This window comes from Rhopalosiphum maidis, chromosome 3 (assembly GCF_003676215.2).
Source record: "Rhopalosiphum maidis isolate BTI-1 chromosome 3, ASM367621v3, whole genome shotgun sequence".
NCBI lineage: Eukaryota > Metazoa > Arthropoda > Insecta > Hemiptera > Aphididae > Rhopalosiphum > Rhopalosiphum maidis.
Genome location: NC_040879.1, coordinates 13,573,190 through 13,591,688, shown reverse-complemented (window position 1 = coordinate 13,591,688; position 18,499 = coordinate 13,573,190). Strand labels below are relative to the sequence as shown.

Here is an 18,499-nt window from a genome sequence, read left to right as displayed (position 1 = left end):
ACTTTTAAAGTGTAATATATTTTTAGTAAATACTCACGCGTAATAAAGAAAAAAAAATGAAACATTTTTAATTCATTGAACCAAATATATTTAATATATGTTCGTGAATATTTGTAACATAAATAAAATATTTTGTTTTTGAAAATTAAGCTAATGATTTAATCAAATATATTCACCCTTGGCACACTGATGTACAATCGAGAGCGTTCGACCGTTTTCACATGAGTAAGCACAATACAAAACAAAAAGTTCAACGGTCAAAACAAAAAAAATTATTTTCTCAATAATAATTATTATTATTAAACATATAAGAAGTAAATTACATATGAGTGTTTAGTGAATTTAAGTAAACTACTGAGACATAAAGAGGTTAGATCTCTTATTACATTTAGTACTCTACTACTAGGACTCGATATAGTTTAACCATACAATTTCAAGTTAATTCTTATCAAGGGGAAAAACCTGCTGTACAATTTGACCTTGATGGGTGTCCACTACGGAAAGGTTCAACTCGTTCTACTCGAGGTGGTTAACTTTAAACTAAAGGATTTCCAGTTTATCAAACTAGTTAATGCAAACTTTTGATACTTACGATATCGGAAAATAGTAAAACAGGCCTAAAATTAATCTAAAGAAAAGATGAATAAAATTAAAATACATAAGTTTAACATCATTGACTTTAAAAAACAAAATTTAGATAATTTTAGATAACTTTAAATATTATATTGTTTTAAAATACAAAATATTATTACGTCATTGTCTTTAAAACTAAATATTATATTATTCCTAAATGTACCTATATATTAATTATAGAAGTATTTTAAAATATTTAAATTAATTATCGTAATTTCGTTGATTGTAATATAAATTAACTTGTGTTTTTTATCACAGTAAAATAACAATAAATAAATATAAACTAAATTTGTATAGTTCGGTTTAAACCTTTTACATTTCTACTTATTTTATAAGACTTTTTACAAATATATACCTATAAAATAATAATAAATTAATCTTTTACGATTTACAAATTACATTTTTTATCGATTATTTAAGGACGTCCACGCGTGTTGTCTCTGTCTAACACGTTATAATGTACAACTACATAACAAATGTTTGTACGTTGTTTTTTTTTTTTCAATATTTTAATTTTTATGTGAATTATGAGCATTTTTTAACTATAATATTTTACACTAATATTCGCTTAAAAATAAAAATATTGTAAAAGATCATCATAATATAAAAACAGATTATGTTCTGTTTTTTTAAATTCGAAAAATTTCATTAATCATTCTAATATTTAACAACAAAAAACTGACCCTACTGAACGCAAATTTGCCACAAAGTACGCACTCGGACAAGAAGAACACATACGAGCGTGACATTCTCTTAACACCCGTATGACCATATTAATCTAAATATTTGTTTATATTTTTTATTATTCAGAAGTTTGAACACCCAAATGGCCAAATACATTCAGCACCTGGGACTTGAAAAAATAATTCACAAACGAATACAAACACGTCACAGTAAATAATATATTAGGAACAATAAAACCGATATAGTTACTATGTAAACACTTTCATAAAATATTTATCAAAAATCAATAGTATTATAATAATGCTGTTAACTTGAGAATTCGGTAACAAATGTAGAACCAATAAATAAATGATAAAAGAATTAATTATGAATGGTTGATAATGGTTCTAAGAAATATGATTTCAGACTTGTTAAAAAAATGGTAATATTATAAAAAGACTTATATATTTATATTATACTAAGAATTTCAAAACTAAAATTGACTTTAGATGATCATATTATACGGTTGACAGCGAAAGAGCAAATAAAGTAGAGAAATTATCAAACCTATGCATAATATTGAATATAACTATTAAGTATTAATGTCTTGTTAGAAGTAAGAACTACAAATTATAATAATCACTACCGATAAACCGTTGTATAGTAATATGATACATCCTGTGATTGAAATTTCGAACATTATAATGCTTTCTTTAAACATGCACAGCAAACATAATATTATAATATAATATTATTATCAACATATCTAGTATGCTTAATATGAGAGGTATGAGGCAACAGGAAGATGAATTTGTGGTGTACAAACACGATCACGCTAGTTATTATTTAATATTATTAAATTACTCGCAAGTCTTATTATGATGATAAAAGTCACACATAGTTAATATTTTTACTTGGAATATTTTTCAACAGTTAACATTTCAAAACTATTTTTTTTTTAATTAAATTGTACTACTTTAATTTACAAAACTCATAAACCTACGATAATTTGTAAATTAATAAGTATAAGCTATTATTTTAATTTCCTAGATAAATACTTCAACATAAATATGTTACAGTTTTAATAAATTAATTATATTTTTGAATGTTAAAGTAATTCACAAATATTTCACGTGTTAACAATAATTCAATGTTCCATACGTTACCTATAGCTCAATGTTAAATTTACGGTCCGACGAATTCATTGGAGAGCTCTTTAGTTATAAGAAACACATGTAAAACTAAACTCTAGTAGGTTTAAGTTGGTAGACACAATAAACGTTTATTTGACCTTTTGCACTTACGCACAATTATTATGCCACTATATAACTGAACCAAGGAGTGAAACCACTAATGTCGTATGACTCGTATGTAATTGAATATTTTAAACATTTCATAGAGTCTATAATGTCCTTTTGGTTATTTTTTACTTTTAATAGATACAAAAATATAAATAAGCCAATGAGTAATGCTACGAAAGAAAAAAGAAAAATGTCTTAGTAAAATACGATTTAATACACTAATATACTTACAAAATATTAAAAATTGTTTTTAAGTTTTTAACAACATTTTTAATAAAAATTATTTGAATTATTATCTATTTTTATTCAAATTGTATAGTTATGCTCGCTTTGGTTTTGTGGATAGTCGTAAATAGAAAAAACAATATGTATAGGTAGAATCTTTAATGTAAAATGCTAATAATTTTGAAAACAATTAACATCTTTGAAATTATTTTTTACCAAATTTAGCATTAAAAAATGATTTTTTTTAATTTTTATTAATATCACTATATATATTTTTTTTTATGGCAGCATAAGTACATTTTAGATTTAATATTTCGAAGAATAAATATATTTTTATAAATAAAAATCAAATTTCAAACAAATTAATTATTAGTTGTGAGAATTATGTATTAATTATATATATTGTTCAATATATTCTCGATTTATAACAGACCAAGCTAAAAAGCTTAGAACTGTTTAAAAATCAAAAATGTAATATGCATATATTATATACTTTAAATATTTTGTTCAGTTTAGAAAAAAGCACGTATTTCTTCATTTTTGTGCAAAATCTCTATAATTATATGTATATTAAAGGTTTTATAAAAAAAAAATGTATGTTGTAATAACAAGATATAGGTTACGCGCTGTTATTCAAAAAATTAAAAATATTATATTTTATTTTATTTATAAATTAAAAGCCGGTATGATTATACTTATGATAAGTAAATGACAATCTTATAAAAATAAACAAAATATAAGGTTTTATTGTAAAAATTAAAGCATAAAGATTATAGTTAACCTATTGGAATTAATTAGTGTTTTTAAAAACGACGAAAGAAAAATGTATTCATGCATATCTCCGCCAACCGAAATCTATAACTCAAAATTTAACTCAATGAATAAATTTGTCTCTATGACAAATATTGAAAATATAACCAAATCAATGGTATAATTGAAATAAATATAAAGGTAAAAACATGACAGCAGTTGTAACAATAAATAAATAAAAACTTATATAACTATATATTATATCGTAAGAAGGTATTTGCATAAAAAAGCAGTATATTTACACAGATATATGGTTAAGTTAAGGTTTTCCTGAAAAATTAGTTATGATGTCATCAATAATGAAGAAAATTTAAAAAATATACGTTTATTTTCAAATGTATTTTTAAATATAAAATAAAATTTTGATTCTTAGAATCAAATTCATTTTTTGAACTAATTTAGTATACTATATCACTATATTTCAACCTTACATATTAAGAAATAATAAGTTATATCCAAACATACCAAACCAATAATATAATACAACTATAAACTTTTGAAATCGATAAAATAAATATAAATATTTTCGTTATACATTGCTTTCTTTATATCAATACATTTCTTCAGTGAATAACATTTAGAAAACAATGTCAAAAAAACGAATATAAAATAATTTAAATCAGAATGAATGTAATTTACATAAAATATCTTAACTTATTTATGTATTCATAATGTATTTTAGTTTTACACAAATATCAAAACATTCTACGTCATGTATTCACTAATCAACAATATGAGGTATCGATAAACGTTTGATTAACTACAACTATTACGTAAATTTAAGGTACAAAATAGATTTTATATGTTAAAGTTACATACACTTTTTTTCTTTTTAATCACGATAAACTATAACCTACTACCTAAAAACATGTTATGTATATAATAATTCAGTATAGTATAAGCGCTAGTAATAACATACATTTTTATTCAATCATATTTAACATTATAGTTAAGATATTTTTTATTGAAATTTTCTTTAAATTTATCAATACCCACGTATAAATCAATTACAAAAAAATTGATACGGATTAATAAATTATTCATTAGAAAATTCGAAAAGATTTTTATCTAAAATGTAATAATCCCAAATAATATACTCGTACTAATTAAATTAAAACTAAATTTATAATTACTATGTGAAAAATAAGCCCTTAACAAATACATTTATCAATAATTAATGACATTTTAATCAATTTAAGATTTCTTAAGTACTTTTTAAGTAGCAGAGAATTTTATTGGTTATTGGTATATTACTCATTACTCATTAATCACTACATTACAAGAATGTCGATATAATTATTCATTACAACACAAATATTAATATTTAATTTATTTTAATTAATTTATTCACATTAATATTTGTTAAAGTAACAAATTAATTTAAATATACTAACTCAAAAAAATAAATAGTATCCATATGATTAAACTATGCAAATATAAAATTATTATTAATTAATTAAGTATTTTATCTATTTTTTAATAATCTTTAAATTTCAAAGACGACACCGCACAATTTAGTAGAAACTACAAATAATTTAGAGAATTGTTTTGCTCTAATAAATCAAATGTAAATATACTGAAAGAATGGCTAAAAATGTAACAATAACTTTATCATTTCATTCAAAACCTAAAACAATATATTGACGTAGTAGTCTGTTGTTTCTCTTTATCCTATATTATATTATCAAAATTAATTTATTAATTTATCTCAAATTTGTTTGTATAAATAAAAGACAATTTGAAAACTTGATTCGACAGTCTACAACAGTGATGGGCAAAGTACGGCCCGCGATAGTATTTAATCCGGCCCGCCGAAGGTCCATCGACATGGATAGTATATGGCCTGTATAGTATTAAAGTGTCATGTTTTTATAATATTATATGATTCAAAACATTAACACAAAATACATTTTTTCTATAATTCTGGCCCTCCTCTAGAATTTCTTAAACTTTGTGGCCTCCCATTAAAAAAGTTTGCCCACCACTGGTCTATAACTAAAACAAAATTATTCCTTTTCACAAATTTAAAATAGTTATAAAAATTTTTGAGTAAAAATGTACATCTATTTAATACCATTATTATAATACGTCAAAGATGTAACAAAATAAAACAAAATAATACGGAAATATTTTAATACACGAAAAATATATAATGAGTAACATATTTTTAAGATTGAAACTGCATTTATATTGTATTTAGAATTATGTAAAGACGATGCAAGTACTTTAATATATACTTTAATAAATTCTAGATTCTGACTTTTTGGGTAGAGAGATAAATAATTGATTTTATAATAATAACGAATGTAATTTCTGTTTTTAATTTTTGAGACAACTCGTATAATGTCAGCTTTAGGAGTAGTAAGAATACTTACAATTTCAACTTCATCAGTAGCTCTGGTAGGATTGTGAATTTAATTGATGATTAAGAGGGGGTATTAAAAGTAACAAATTTAGTAGTTTTCTAAATAATGGAGAAAAACAAAAAAAAATTAGGGAAAACTGAAATTTTAACAAAAAATCAGTTTTAGACAAAATCGAATTTTTTATTTTGTTAAAATCCAAAAACGAATGACCATAAACTATTTTCATATTTAAATTAGAATAATAACTTATAATTAATAAGTATATATTATATATATACCTACTAATATAACAAATGTTATATGACAAAAATTAAATCGACCTACCATATAATATTAAAATTAAAATAAATTACTTTAAACAATATCAAAAAACATATCCTGAAATACTAGGTAATATAAACTGCCAGGCCGTCTTCGCTTAGAATTGTTTTTCGTATTTAATGATTTAATATTTAATTAAAATTTAACACATACATTACAGTGACTTACTCTATAAAGAGGTATAGCAGAGCGGTTATCTACTTTCCCCCTATTTTAATATTGAAATAGTTTATATTATCAAATGAACATCAATATGAAAAATGGTTTTATTTTAAAACATATTTATATATTTAGTTACTTATTAAAATAACATATATACATGTAAAATTATGCTTCTAAATTAATACAAAATATATTATGCATAAAACATACGAGTCATACACAAATACACGTTGATTTATTTAAATACATATAATATGTTTATCTTTCTTCAATACTATTTGAAGTAATTTAAAATTTTAGATATTGATTTAAATATAATCTATATTTCCGAAAATATCAACAATGTACTATCAAGTTTACCTTAGCTAGAGCAAAGTTCAAAATTTATCACTAAGTACATCTTACAAAAATTAATTTGTCATTTAAGTTAATGGATTTTAACAACAAAATTTATTGTTTCACGTATATTATAAATTATTTACGTGTTATTAAATAATGTAATTTGCTTAATTCCAATTAATTAAAAGTTTAAACGAATAATTAAATGTACAGTACAATGCAACAAGCACAATGTTTTATTTAAGAAATCTTTACATATAAAATTATACTTTATAAAGAAACGTAGTTTAATTTAAAACAGTATATACTATACAAAATAAAGTAAAAAGAAGCCAATAATAATAATACTTCAGTACATAGGTACTTACTGGGTAAGTTATTAATTTATTATCAATTTATTTATTATTCATAGTAACTATAATACTTAATAATTTAATTAATTACGTATAATTAATAATAACTATATATTATAATGTTTATGTTGAATAAATGGAAAATAATAATTTCATCGAAATCAGAATGAAAACATTATTAAGTTATTGTTATTTGTATTTAGACTAAGAGAATTATTAATAGCAAAAACGTAATTTTTACAGATGAAATTAAAATCAATTTTTTTAAATTTATATTTAAACAAGTAAAGTATTTCTTTTAAATAAATACTTAAATTTATATTTAAATATAGTAATACTATACAACTTATAATTCAATCAATCTGTTTGCATTTGATACTAATACCAAAAATTTAAAATTATAATAAAATATATCATATTATATCGGATATAATTTAAGTTATATAATAAATTTTATTTTAATATTTTATGTAATATGTATACTTTAATATAATATAAATTACAACGCTGTTTTTTAGTTTAAAAAAATTAACGGTACTCATCACATATCAAAAAACTTTAAAATTTTAAAATACCAACCAGAAAATGTAAATTAAATGAATAAAATATAATTTAGTATATAGTAAATTTGTATCTTACCCATTTTAATGGAAATAAAATCTTGTCGATATACTAACTATTGTATTTCTGAACTAGTATCACTTATAACAAAAAAATCGGTAAAAATACCTTCGAGCTTCGGAGCAAACTTATGTTTCTATACACGAAAGGTCAGAAGAATAATAAATGATAAATCATTGGCTTTATCATGAAACTCGTAGAGGTCGTAAAGAAGGGGATCAAAGTCACCCGATTTATCAGTTATGAACAGCAAATGGATGAAGTTTTTAGTTTTTTATGACCTTAAAATAAAAACCTTTGGTTGCGTTTAATAACCAATAACAATATTCATTATTTTATATCTATTTTTAAATATAAAATAAACGATATAATACGAATTATTGTTTGTATAATATACATCAGTTTAAAAAAAAATTGTCACATAATATATATAAAGCCTAACATAATTTATTATAGTAGATATTTTGAAAAAAATTAAACATTTTAACAAATTTTGTATGATATTGAATATTGTGAATAAGTTATTATTTTAAAATACATAATTGGGTACATATTCTTATAAAAAGTTTTATAATGATAACTTTCAAACTTGTAAAAAAAGTCAAGTATTATACAGAATCCGAGTTCAACACTCGACTGAAACTCGTATTATTTTCCAACATTTGAATCATTTGATCCAGTATAATTATATTATTAAAAAAACATAAATATTTCAATTCAATGAAAATAATAATGTTGAGTATAACTATATTATTATTATTATTCAGTATTAGTAGTATTACTATATTTGCTATAATGTATAATATACTATTAATAATAACTATTTAAAAACATTGCATTATTCATAAAATTAATTAGTTAAAGATTTCCAAAACAATTTATTGAATATGAATGCATGAGAAAACTTGTATCATAATATCGAGACTTGATATTTCAAGTTACCAGTAACCAAATTATAAGCCAACGTGGTAAAAAATACGAAATTTTTTTTATTTATTTAAAACTATTTTTAATTAAAAAGACGCACCCGCATTCCTTTCTATCTTTTGAGTGCGTAGTACAAAAAAATTACACTCAGAATTTCATGTTTAACTCTGTAAGTTTTTATATTAGAGTGAATTAACCAAATATGAAACTTAATAGTAAGAACATTATCTATGTTAATACGTAGGTTTTTTTTATGATAATTCAACTTTTAATGAGTTTTGTATAAATAAAGTAATGCAGTTTAAAAATACTCATAATTTACTTAAAAACGGAATTATTTTAAAAAACCGACATACGAACACAAAACATCTTTTTACCGTCAAGTTTTATAATAAGTTAATTTATTCCAATATTAAAGCCAATGACGCTAAACATGAACTCCTGGGTGTAAATTTGGTGTATTCCGCACTTATTAGATGGAGCAACAAATGCGGTTTAGCGTCTTCTCCACACTATTAGATAATTAAAAAATAACTATTAACATAGTAATTTATTATTTATTTTCGAAATATTAAATATGAAAATAGATTGATAAATAAATAAAATTATTAATTTAGGAACAAATATTACTGCACCAGATTACTTATACAAATGCAGTGTGTTTTTTTAGCTTTGAATGGATTATGAAAATAAAACCACATTTTTAAAATATTCTATACATAAAATTGTAGATTACATTTTTATGTTTGTACATTATATTATATTATATAATAATATTATTTTTTAAACACGTTATAATACCTACTACCTATACTAAAATAAATTATACTACCTACACACAAGATTTGATTTGAAATTTATGCCTGTTATAAATAATTTATAATTAGTATTAGAATTTTCAATTTTTAATGTGTATATTTTAAATTTGCAATATTGAAACCATATCAATAAGAACACCATTTATTAGTATTTTTAATGTAAGTCATAAAGTAAAATAAAAATTAATTTTACAAAAAATATTTGCAGTTATCTTTTCAGAATATTTCTAAAATAAACAAACTGAAAACTGAAAACCACATATATTTTATGTTAGAATTTCATTTATTATTAAATAGGTCACTGTAAAAAATGTGTTAAATTTGAATTTAATAATAAATCAATGCATAAGATATATAATTTTAAGTCTGGAAACCTATATATTGTATATTATATATCTGAAGTTTTTTTTATTATAATACATTAAATTTCTATTAGTAATATAATAGGTATAACTATTTATTTCTAAAAACAATTCTTATTTATTATACAATAATTGTTATAATATTACTAGCTGTTAAAAGATTATAACTCGATACCGATATACCATAAAATTATGTAAATAGACATGTGGTACAAATAGCTGCATCACATCTTATTCCAAGTTTGTCATCTAAATTAATTTATAATTTATATATATTAAAATTTAAACAATTAAGTTGAGTATATAAATTGAAAGTTCATAACTTCTTTATTTTGGAACCAAAACATAATTAGTTTCCTATTACCTGATACAAAAGATACAGATTTCAATTTAACTTTAGATATAACTGTGATGTGATGGTAATGATAATCAAACAAAAAACACAATCTATAAATATAATTGTATAACTTGTAATATTATATAAATTCTGAACTCATTATTTAATTTTATAACATCCCTGTAAATTAATATAAATATTTAAATAATAATAATAAAGATAAATTTTAAAAAAAATAAACATTGTCTAACCAAACTTTTATGGTTTTTATGACTCAATGCATATTTAACGCAATCAAATGGAATAAGTATTATTATAAAATAATATTAAAATTTTATTTATACTTAAAATAAACTTTAATAAACTTTATACTTAAATAAAAACAATATCAATGTACTGTAAAATATAATATTTATAATAACTAATATAAGTCATAAATAGTCATAACTCCTAATTGTTGAGAATTAAAATGCATCTATTAATATTTAAATAATAATAATTTACATGATTATTTTAAAGATAAAGATATGCTGCTGAAAGTTTAATCTGTGATTAAAAAATAGAATATAATTCAATGCATCAAAAGTATCTATTTATTATTATAAAATAAGATAACAGATTCTTTCTAACATTTCAATTAGTGTTAATCTTTCTAAATAAAACCCATTTTCTTATGTTTTGTTAAGATCTATTAACTAGATTACTAAATATCTAAATAATAAATAATATAAATTAATTGGCAAGATTGGTTAAGATAATTCATTAGTCAAGGGTTTTTTTTTTATATTAGCACTTAAAATTAAAAACCAAGGAAATCATTCAAAAAAATTTGTTTTGGTAGTACCATAAGTCATAAGTATACATACCTTGAAACCTCTATATATTTATTGTACGTTAAATTAAATTTTCATAACTAAGTAATTTTATATAAAACAAAAACATATTACATAATTAATACACGACACAATCATACATGATTAGGGTTAAGACAAGCATTATGTAAGAACTAAGAATAAAATATAAAATTATCAGTTTTAAATTATCAATATTTCATAGTGAAAAAATGATGCCGCATTTTTTAAAATTCCCAGATTTTCTACTTTAACTATAATATTAATAGAATAAAAACATATATTAAGTATACAGTAATATCGAATTTTAATTCATTAAAAATAAAAAAAACTATTATTTTATTTATTTATACTAGAATAAATTATTATACATATAAAACAAATCCACATTATGTTGTTTTATAAAAATAATGCGACTAAAAAATTATACTTATTAACACATGGTTTTTGCAATGAAATATTTAAGACTAAAATTTAATTTAAGTTAATTTAAATTATTTATTTTTGGATTTTCTATCAATAGAAAGTAAATGTTGTTTTTTTTCTATTCTGTGTATCTATATCTAGGTATAATAAAATAAGTAAATATTTTCATATCATAATACAATTTAGAATTCTACAAAATTGTTTAAAATAAGTGTTTAATTTATTAGGATAATTAGTAATAATCAAAAGGAGTTCAATGATTCCTTTTCATTTATGATTAGTGGGATGATATCAAATTATTATAGATAAGATAACTCATTTAAGTCAATCACATCTAAATTATTGAGTAATAGGCCTATGTGTATTTAAAATATAAGATTATTGGGAGACATGTACCAGTAATAGATTTTTTTAATTATTTTATTTACTTATTTGCCAACAGACTTATTCATAAAGGAATTTTTATTCTAATTTACAATTTATGGCAACAAATGGAACTTAGAAAAATAAATATAAATACAATATAAATATTTGCTTTATGTTCAGTATTAGTATATTTTATTAAACATAAGTTATAGTTACAGCTATCAACTTTAACTATAGGTATCTATAATAAAAACTATAAACCGTGATTATACAATATAATACACACATTAAAAAAGAAAATAGTTAAATATTTTTTTTCTATTGATAATTACCAATTAATAATTACTATGAAAAAAAAATGACAAACTTTTAAAATGGAGTAACTTATTAAATTTTAACTGTTATTGAACTCTAGTTAGTTGCTTTAAGTGAGTTATTATGCAAAAATAGCATAGCAAGGATTCAGACTATCTATGTTTATTAACATTAGCCTTATAATATATTACACATAGATAACAGATTCCATATCAAATGAGTACCAAGTTAATCCGATCTACATTAATTTAAAAAAAAAGCTTTTGATACAGTAACCCATGGTATTCTTAAATTCAAATTATACAAAATTGGAATAAATTAACCCTAGTTATCTACATATATCTCAAAATAATCCCAATATATCAAAATGGTAGCTCTATATATCAAGAATTCAAAATAACTTCAGAAGTACAGAAAGGCAAACCATTGCCCCTTTTACTATTCCTTATGTTTATCAAAATCCTAAATAATGTATTTAAATCTTCTAAATTTCTTCTGTTTGTCAATAATCTAAAACTATTTATAAAAGTGTGAGATTTGAACAATACTAATTTATTACAAACTGACTTTATGAAATTTGTAAAATGGTATACAATAAATGACCATATTTTAATTATATCTAAACGCTCCTGTATACCTAATATTTAACTCTAAAATAAAACCATTAACCTTTGATTATCCGGTTGATATCATATAATAACATACTTATAAAACGTATTTCTTGAGTTTATAATTAAAGTGTTGTTTTTCCCTCAAATCTCTGATTTAATTCTCATTTTTATAATATTTATGGAAATTGTTAAAAAAAATATTAATAACGATAGTTAAAGTTTGTAGCAAATTGAAATTTTTTACCTTAAAGTACTGTAATATACTAGAGTTTAGATTGATAATTTGTAACCATAATCAATGAAGCTTGTAAAGCAACTAGATAAATTACAAAGGAAAAACCTTTGTGGTATTTAAATTAATTATGAATGAAAAACCATTCAATCATAGATGTCTCAGAAAATTAAGCTTATAACAAAGACCGATTACTAGTTTGCCAGTTATCAATATTCAAACCCTGGAGTGGAAATAAATGGACAACCAAAAATATTTTGGGTACTTTAATGCTGATTTTTTTTATTCATTATTTTCTCTGTGTAGACTCAAAATAACTTGGTAAAAAAAACCTAATTAAGCATGTTTAAAATCAAACAATTGTTTAATTCCAAATTAACGAATGGTACAATAAATCACCTCGAATTATTCAGAATGATACAACTAAGAGTTCCTAATATAATCACATATTCTAATAACCCCTTTAAAGTTCCACCAAAAATAATTTAACTTAAAACTATCAGTTAAAGTTCTTTCTTCTTTTCAATTAATAAAATTATATATTTTGATATTTGTCGATTCATTATTAAAGATAAAAATTGTATTTATTTATTAAATTTAAAGTTTTTGTTGTAATGCCACTTATTATGTTATCAATCTATTAAATTCATATACTAAATTATTATATTGATAGGTAAAAAGAGTATAATTAGATTATATTGAAATACAGATAGTAACCAATTTAAAAGTACATTATTTATAATAGGTATTGGCGTATTTTTAACTGTAAATGCAAAACTAAACTTAGGTAATTAATGCATCACGATTCCAACAACACAAATATGCACAAACCTTTAATTTATAATCTTGGACAGTATTAAACTGAAGCTAACATTATGTTTATAGCAACTGATTCGAAGAGAAACTTTTTGAGAAACTCAAAAACCCAGTCCAAGTAAAAACACGAAACAAAATTGATTGTAAAATTACGTAAATAATTATAATGAAAGTAGAAACTGTATTATATAGGTACCAACCTGTATGATCGTGTTCTTGCTCTTGACTCGTGTAAACGCTGGACGGTTTACAATATTTGCGGGTACTACGAAAACGGAAAATCTAACGTTTTACATGTCGTTTACTGCGATGATAACAAACTACATTTGATGAACGAACGACGATGATGTGAGAATACGCGTCTACTTAACCGACGGTACGGAATAAAATCAACGATTTAATCATAATAAAAAAAAGAAAATTAAAAAAAAAACCATAACACTAACTAGACAACATTCCTACGGGAGATACGAACGGTCAAACATTTAAACAACAAAATAATATAATAATGTGTTTAAAATACAGTAATAATAATACAACAAAAGTCGAATAATAATTCTCTACACACGAAAAGTTCATAACCTCTAATCAATCAGTGGCGGTGGCGGCGGCGGCGGCGGCGGCGGCTCTCCGCTACAACGCAGCAATTGTGATAAGTAATAAGAATGATAAGACGCGAGACCGTCAGCTGCCCGCCGAACGGTGGTTGGCCGGGTCCAACGGTCGCCAATAAGCGGCGGCGGCGGCGGCTGGAATTCATCGTCGCCGGACGATCCTGATCGCCGCGATGGCGAAGATGGCTGGTGGAATGCGCGCGCAACTGCCGTGCAAGGACGTCGACACGATAAATGGCCCACAAAACGGGCAAAATTACTTGGAATCATGACGTCTTTCGACAACTGCGAGTTGCGACGATTACGTTTTATTATTATTAACGCCGAGTCGTATTACTGCTTCAAGTGTGCAATGTGCAATAATAATATAGCAAACTACGCCGCAGATTCGAAACATTTCATTATACTAAATGTAATAATTAATGTTTTCATTATAATTGGATTGTGTTATGCCCGATATTCTATATAGCGTTGATATAGATAAAAGCCTGTAAGAAGCTGATAGTTAATACCTATATACCTACCTACATGGCCACATTATAAATAATAATATTATTATAAACTGATGTATTTATTCCTTTACTCAGTCACAATTCACAAATGAAATTTCAAAGTTCTTAGCGCAGACGAGAGCTCGAGTTCAGATCGATTTTGATAATGGTTGTCATTTACAAATGACAAGGACTTATAAAAATGTCTCACTCCGCTCTGGTTGCAGTCTGATCTGTTCTGTCCTCTATCACATAACTAAATTTTATTTGTAGTTATTTTTTGCTATATAATAATGGCATATAATATAAAAGTATTTAAAAAAATGTTCATATTGTATAGGTAATATATTAGACAACTAAATTATTTATAACTAAAAATAATTAATCTAACAAAATAATATTATTATTGGAAACTACAATGAAAATTATAGTGTTTTACTTTTAACCAATAAAGAAATATCATAATATAACCGTATTCTTTTTTTCGGTAGGTACCTGAAAAAAAAATGTTTGTTTATTATCTATTAGTATTTACACATTCGATATCTATCCTTTAAAATTGGTACTTCACGACCACGTCAACTAGTTAAAATTGTAAAAATTAGTATGCTGACCGGTGTCTACATCTTACGATAAACATAATAAATCGTACTATTTATTGGTAGGCAAAATATTCATTCGTCATCACAAAAATAATTTACATTTATAATAATATACGTATTATATATTAAATTATAATATCTGATTGTTTTTCTTATTACTTTATACTCGTAATAATTTGTATAACTACTTTAATTTGTTTATTTATTTTCATTTTTTTATGTGGCTTCTAAATTCTTAAAAGTTTAAGCCCAGAAACCTAGCTGAACTTATATTTTATATTTGCACATAATCGTATAATACCTATAAAGTATAAAGCTCATAAAGCTTTAATTCTTTTTTCGTATCCCCAAAGGTATACAAAAACAGGTCATTTATTCATTTTTACTAACTTATGTATACTGTTATATTTATTTATTATAATTATTTAATAACTATTAATAACTATTATAATTATTTTATTTTAATTTTTAATTTTTATGAACAGTTAAAATGTGAAATTTTACAGTTGTATCTGATATTTACATAAAAGTTAAGAACAATGCTACCGATTTAATTAAAAATAAAAAAAAATTTTAAAATTTAAATTCAAAGTAATAATACTATAACAAGAATACAGAATATTATACTATTATGGATGTATCGCTCCATAGATTATATTTACCGATACCGTTCATTGATGGCAGATCATTGCACCATGACAATAATACATAAATACGAGTATATTATACATATTATCGCAGTATAATGTAGAATTATTTTTCTAGGTATAATACAATTATAATTTTTATTTAATAACCATATTATAATTATTATTCAAATAATGTACAACTACATCAAATATGAACTTACCGTCGTATTACTCTATTCTATCCTATCTAGTCGAACTTATTCGTATTATTCTGATTATATTATGATCGTACGTGTAAATATAAATACCTACCTATTTTGGTATAGAGTGGACGCAGAAGATCGATTTAGGCCTTTTTATAATACAACCAAACACCGTACACTTATGACTTATAATAGTTATAACAATTAGAGTTACACAGTTTAGTCCCAGATTAGAAATTATATTCATAGCTGTTTTTTTTCGATAATACGCATAAATTTGTTCAATAAAACAACTAATTTATAATTGATTTTCCTATTGTTATCATACTTTCGTCATCTATTATTAGCGATATGAAACATTTTATATAGATAAAGCGTAAGATGAGATGGCTAATTTTCATACAAATAGAGATACATCATACATTTATATTTTATAGGTATGTCTTATAGAATATTAGAGTTGAATAGTCGACTGTCAGTAGATGTTCAGTAGCGGCGGTATTTAACAATAATAATAATACTACCTAGATATAATGAATTAATGAATAAGAAAAATTAAATTACAATAAAATATATATGATATAGCTGTAATGCCACCTATTTAGTTGCTAATTAATTATTAATAATTATGCACATTTTTAGCATTTACTACTCTAATTGTAATTTTTGACATTTAGTGTATCTACTGACAGTCTGAAATATCTAAAATCAATCATAAATTCTAATTAGGTATAATAATAAACATACTTAGGTAGATACTTGTTCTATTTTAGGCGAAATCTACCTTTAGAATAACAACAGTTAACATTAAAATATTACCTAATTAGTTTTAGTACCTATAGTTATTTAATAGTTGTAACTTGTAATAGTTCGAATAAGTTCAATTAAAAGCGTGTACTACGTTTTTAATTTATACATTGACCATTGACGTAAGTAAACGGACAAACGGTCATACGAATTAGTAATATATTTATTATTTACACTCCTATTCTTCAACTTCCAAGTTCAACTTTTACTGTTATTAATTATTACTTTCTAGTTTCTGTAATAGTATTTATGAATGATAAATGTATTAATAAATTGATATCAACTGCAGTAATGATTAATTATTTTAGCTAGCGTTATTAATTAAAAATGTTGATTTTTAAAATTTGTATTTTATTATAAATAGGATAAGATTATAAGGTCACAATAGCAATACAATCGACCTCTAGAACATAATCTTAAACAGTAGTTCACTGGGATAATAGATAATAGATCTCGACAATTTTTTCATCAAATTAAATTAAAAAATAATAATATAAATGGGTTTTTAAATATTACCTAATTTTATATTTTACAAATGTATGCTAATCTAGTTTATACTACCTACCGGCTACCTATAATAATTGTTTCGTTTTCGGTTAAAAATGTTAAGGTTTGTTAAACGTAAATTACTATAGATAATCATTACATTTAACTAAAACATTGTGTATATAGACATGTAGTATCTTAAATAATAATATACGTACCTATATTGAGTATTAATGATACTACACTACTACAGTTTCAAGTCTTTACGAACAATATTCTTTGAATCACTACAAAATAAGAACTAAAATTATTATTTTTGTTTAAATATCCAATTTTGTAAACATATTAACTTGAACATTGTCGATATACATTTTTAAGATTTTTAAGTTATAGTAAAAAAACACTTATGAGCACCTTTATATTCAATTTACAAGCTTTAGCTATATATGCATTTTTAACTAAAAAATAACTTATATATTTTGCCTATGTATTTTCAATATTTTAGATGTAAAAAGTTTTTACTTATATGAGAAATATTATTTTATATGTTTAAGCTTTTTAACTAAGCGCATATTTTTTTATAAAAAAAACTAAGATTTCAAATTTTAAGTGTATTTCGATACATTTTTAAAATTACATTTTGTTTATTAGGTAATTCTAGAAAATATTAATAAAAATACTTTATGAAAGTTTCAAGTTATTCATTTTTTAATTAAAATAAAGATTAAAGAACAAAATAAATTTTATCCATAGATAATTAGTGTTTCGTAAAATATATTACCGTTATCTATTTATTGTTGTTTTCCAAATTA

General features: G+C 22.9%; 1 protein-coding gene across 3 annotated transcripts in view; it reads right to left on the bottom strand.

Annotated features, from left to right (window-relative positions):
* Positions 1-14,405, bottom strand: part of LOC113560189 (acetyl-CoA carboxylase) — a 43,136-nt gene extending 28,731 nt beyond the window's left edge. The window contains exon 1 of one of the 3 annotated variants that reach the window (XM_026965947.1): positions 14,056-14,405. Coding sequence is in view for 1 of the 3 variants with exons in the window: in XM_026965946.1 (XP_026821747.1) it covers positions 7,813-7,816 (4 nt within the window). In the remaining 2 variants the exon portion in view is untranslated. Of the gene's footprint in view, positions 1-176; positions 196-7,812; positions 7,953-14,055 lie in introns of those variants that run through there. The other 2 variants (XM_026965946.1, XM_026965948.1) reach the window with 2 other exon arrangements.
* Positions 14,406-18,499: the final 4,094 nt, after the last annotated feature.